This window comes from Montipora foliosa, chromosome 10 (assembly GCF_036669935.1).
Source record: "Montipora foliosa isolate CH-2021 chromosome 10, ASM3666993v2, whole genome shotgun sequence".
In the NCBI taxonomy this organism is placed as follows: Eukaryota; Metazoa; Cnidaria; class Anthozoa; order Scleractinia; family Acroporidae; genus Montipora; species Montipora foliosa.
The window spans coordinates 20,885,797-20,890,796 of NC_090878.1; the positions used below are offsets into that span (position 1 = coordinate 20,885,797).

A 5,000-nucleotide genomic window follows, 5' to 3' on the forward strand; every position below is an offset into this window, starting at 1 on the left:
AGTAATTTCCTGCAGTACTATTTATTCCGTTTCTAGTCACTGTTTCTATTTTAACTTTTTTTTATCAACGAACTACTTCAACTTCCTTGCGATGATATGTTGTTAGCATATACGTTCGGTCGACACAACTTTTTTAGCCTTCCGGATTCCCAGATAAGAGCCTTCTTGACTGTCTTGTTCCTCATTTTATTTTCGCATATTGTTATTTATTACAATGAAAACTATTTATTGATGACACGATCATTTAAGTTTTTCCTCTTCCCACAAAGAAATTCCAGGCTCATGAGTCACTTATTTGACACGTGAATATTACCTTACCAAACTGCAGTCACGGTATATTTTGAATTTTAATCACAACAATTTTAATTCCAAATTCCTGGTTGCTGTGCTCTCAAAATATATTTGTATATTTTTTGGATCAGTCTTCAACTTTTTAACTTTGTTGCCGGACGTGTAAAGAAAAAAAAACATTTTCGAGTTTAAGAAATCAAATTGGTAATTCACGTCTTAATCATCTTTGTTTTCCTAACTTCGGAATTCCTTTCACTGTATTTAAAGTGATTTCCTTTGACAGCATTGAAAAATTTGAATTTTTTTTGAGTGACAACTTTGAATTGGCTCGTGAATTTTTTCTTAATCTTCCTCGGTTTTTCATGAGCAAATTTTTCCCCGCCGAAGCGATAAGCTTTTTTTAATTGCAATTACAATTTTCATTTGCCCCACCGCTTTGGGCAACCAAAAATCTTTTAAACGAGATTTTCGTGCCAAAAAATCTCCGGTTATTGTAGAATAAAATTTATTTGCGGAGGATTTGAAAATGTCAAGTTTTAGCACCGAGAATCGAAGGCGTTTTGCATTTTAACGCTGCTTAAGTCTTCGCAAAAAACTGTTGCTATTGTTTTTGAGATGAATTAAATTCTGTCGCATTTCGTACAGGGAAGTACCGTAGGCTGGGGTAGAAGTCTTCTCGAGAACTTCGCAAATAGCGTATCGCCTTTCCCGTTCGTCCGATATGAACTCAAAGACTTTGCTTTTTTCCCTACTTGTTCTTTCTTTGCTGTCAGGAAACTGCATATATTCGTTACTCAGTCGACAAATTAAATCCTCTTGTTCGTTCATATTTGTCGTGGAAACGTTTAGATTCTCCGTTTCACTCTCCCAATCAGCTGCTAAGTATTTTGGACTATCCCCAATTGTTTCTGCTTTGTCTGCGGCTTTTCTCGATGACGTCCCCTCTGCGTTTCCTAATTGTCCATAGTCATTGTTTTCTCCTTTCGAGGCCTTGATTGCATCAATTCCAGTTAATTCTGAATATTTTCTTGCGACAATCACTTCCCGTGTTGAATTTCGCAATTCTTTACTACCTATATTCTTATTAAGTTCAGCTTCGCAAAGATCATGCGAATTTGCTTCGTCCAGTTTTCCAGTTTTGCAAATTTCTTTTTCTTCAATAAACAAATGATCCACACCAATTTTCGTTTCCACAATAGCACTTCCATCGCACTTGCTCATTGTATCTGTACTTCTACTGCACTCGCACGTTGCATCGTCGTCTCCAAATCGAACTGGAGGGAAAAGTAACACGCGTTGATTTGATTGCGTCGAGTTTGGCACAACGGCATCACTTGTCATCACATCTCTAATGTTCCTCCTTGAATTCGATCGTTTTTGTTTATCTGCATTTTGTGTTTTTCCTGCGTTCTCTTCTATTGGTGGTAGCTTGGTCGGGTCCTTTTCAACTTTCCATAACTTCCTTTCTCCCCGTGAGCTTTGCAAGTTGCAAATCGGCGGCAGAACTCTTGGTTTTGGAGAAGAACGAGTTTGTGCTCGCAGGCTGCAAAATCCTTGAGCAAAACAGTCCTTTCGCTTACTATGAAAGAGTGAAGTTTGCGGTGCAGCGGGTGCGGCCAATGAAATTTGGTTGAATCTAACATCATGTCGCCACGACGGTGGTGCATGAAATCTCGAGGGTAACGAAGACATGTTTGCCTTGCTTCCTCCTGTTCTACGCACTTCTTCAGCCGCATCTCTGTCGTCCAGATAGTGAAAAATATGCGTAAAAATCATCCCGAAACAGAGCTGTGGAAGGCTTTCTTCCCTTTTGATCCCTACCCGAGTAACGTCAAGTACCTTTTGACATTGACGGTTGACAAAAACCGGTATCCCTTGGTACACGACACCTCTATGCTCTTCGTTGTAAAAGCCAAACTTTTATTTACCGTTAATTAATTCCCATATTAACAAGCCTGAGCAATAAGTGCGTGACGTTTGCAGGTGTTAGTCAGTTTCTGTGTGGTTGGTAGCAAAACAAATTCGAGCGCAAACGATGCATGGCCTTTCGCAAAAGCGCGTGTTATTGGTATTTGCAAACTTAATCTCTGATTTTCCGGACTGGTGCCTTTCATCAGAACAAAAAACGAGAAGAGCCGAGCCATAGATAAATAAATGTGACAAACATATTCTAGAACAATAATATTCATCGAGGTGTTTATGAAATCAATTGACAGGTGATATTTCCACCTTATGCACGGCTGGCTCTTCAAGCCTGTTTTGTTTTTTTTTTCCTTTCGTGAAATGCCGAGGCACTTGTTAACTTTCTAATCAACATAGCCTGCTATACTATACGTTGTGGTATTTTTATGGGTGTGTACCGGCGGCATGGAGGTTCAGTCTTCGGCACGCATGTCAAACTATACCAAAATGATGATACGACAACTAGTTTGGTTATAAGGACGAAAAAAGTTCGAAATCTCGAAGATTGCTGTGTTCGAGCTAGACCAATCGCCCTTCCCAACGGTTCAATTCTATGTTGATCACAGTTCATAACAATACAAATTTAGTCGTATCTACTCATTAATTAATGAGGTACAGAGCGAGAAAACGAAAGAAGGAAGCGAGTGGTAAAGGTGCTTTTTAACTTATGAATTAAAGAGCACATCTTAAAACGTACAAATTGATTCTATTGGTGCAAAAGTGTTGCTTAAGCATTGCGTGAAAGCGAATTATTATGCTGACTTTGAGACTTTAAGTTTTTCTCTACAAATAAAGAAAGGTGATCTTGAGAAAAACGTTCTTGGAAACGCCGAAACGTGGACGTTCAAATATAAATTTTTGCACTGTATTGCTTTGGGTCGTTTTCCGGCCTGAAGAATTATGCAGCAAACTTTGTTGTGTTTATTAGCTGCAACAATACTTTAAAAAAAACCAGAGTGTTCCTTTATTCAGTATTATTATTTTTATTATTATTTCTACTTCGTCTTGGAGAGCTAAACGGAAAGGAAATTCCGTTTGCTAGACTGACAATATTTTTTGGTCGCAGGTTTTATTCCAGGAGACTGCGTTTCGGACGGAATTAAGTTGGACGCAAAAGCGTTTCAACTGAAAGTGAAGCCGGGTTTGCCTTTTAAAGTGGCGTCTGTAAAAAGTGACGTCTGCCATTTTTAGCCATGCAATAGAGTAGGCGACGTCTAGGGCCACATTATCACCTGCTCGATAATTTTGTGTCGAATTTTTTCTTTTAAATCTTGTCTTACATGGCCGTCGTATTTGCAGGCAGATTAGGGAGCTTAAGATCACCAAATCTGAGGTTTTGACAGCAACGTGAGCTTGCAACAGAGAATCATTCGTTCTCTATTTCCACTCTGAAAGCGCGTAGCAGTACATATTTAGCATACTTAGGCCACGTTGTAGGACGTGAACGAGATGAAATAACCGCGGAAGACTGGTGATAGAGCAAAGTTACATTTTGAGGTAACATACGATGCGGCGAAATCTTTTCCTACTCGGAAATTAGTGAAATCGTTACCTTTTAGAAATAAGATTGATCACCGCGTAAACTTTTTAACGACACAAAATATTTCCAATGGAAAAGCCCTGGGCAAAACATCTTGCGCTGTGAGGCTAAGCTACAATTCTCAAATCAGCGGGTTGATTTTATCGTGAAAAAACGTGTTGTTTAAAAATCGTTTTTAAACCTTAGCAAACCCATTTTCGTTTTCCTTCCGTGAAAATGTGCATTAGCGTGGCAAGATATCTCATCATTCTAGGTGTTCCAAGATCGTTTTTGCAAAACCTCCGCATGGACTTGCACCTGAACAGTACCAGTGTGCAACGAAGGCATCCAAGATCCCACGAGAGGGGGAGGGAGGGACAATTCCTGATATCTCTATTTTTGTTCTTCCGTTAGTTTTTCCGTGAAAAGCTTTAGCACTTAACGTCTTTATCACTCACGTTTTTGTTATCTTGCAAAGCACATTTTACGTTTTCGTCTGTGCACTAAATCCTTATGCAAATTTAGATAACCGCTGCGTACACCTGCTCTCTGTTTATCTTCGAAGTTTACATAAGAAGCTGTTTTCGTTTTCTGTCGATTTTTTTTGTCCGGAAACTTTTTGCCTCCAACCAACATTATTTCCTTATTTAAGCCAAAATATTAATAATCTCTCAAGTTATTTTATCACAGTACGTTCATCACAGTATTAAATTAGAATTAGGAAAGGCTTTAATCTCTTTCATTAAAAATTGTATTTTTATTGCCAAATTTGAATGTACATATTTTCTGCCGCCTTGTCTTTCAAGCTGAAAAATTCTAGTTCTTTTTTTACATTAAAGGTTCACGCACAATATTCTGCCATGGCCATCTTTTAATCACATCCGAATCGTTGTTTTGTGTCGATCATATGCCAAGGACCAGTTTTGCCGTAAAAAAAAGGACAAAATTCACCACAGCAAAACAAAGTGCAATTATATTCTATCGTAGTTCATTTAAACACGCACGAAAATTCTCGAACCAAAATTTCAGCACTTTGTGCATCCTCCGTGTATTCTAAAAATTTCTCCATTTATTAACCCTTTCAGCCCCGTGGGGTTCCCCATTGACGAGTAAAATCGTCAGGCGTTAGACGGAGTAAAATCTATGAGTGGCACTATTGGGAGTGAAAGGGTTAATGGGGACATAGTTTTTGAGTGAATCTAGCTGTTGTTAACCCATTCAGCCCTTG

The 5,000-nt window shown here is 38.7% G+C and overlaps 1 protein-coding gene across 1 annotated transcript; it reads right to left on the minus strand.

The window, feature by feature from the left end:
• Window positions 1-182: 182 nt before the first annotated feature.
• Window positions 183-2,207, minus strand: LOC137973677 (uncharacterized). The gene has a single exon (XM_068820551.1). The coding sequence runs from the start codon at window positions 2,065-2,067 to the stop codon at window positions 859-861; it is 1,209 nt and encodes a 402-aa protein (XP_068676652.1). The 5' UTR covers window positions 2,068-2,207; the 3' UTR covers window positions 183-858.
• Between the last annotated feature and the right edge of the window lie 2,793 nt (window positions 2,208-5,000).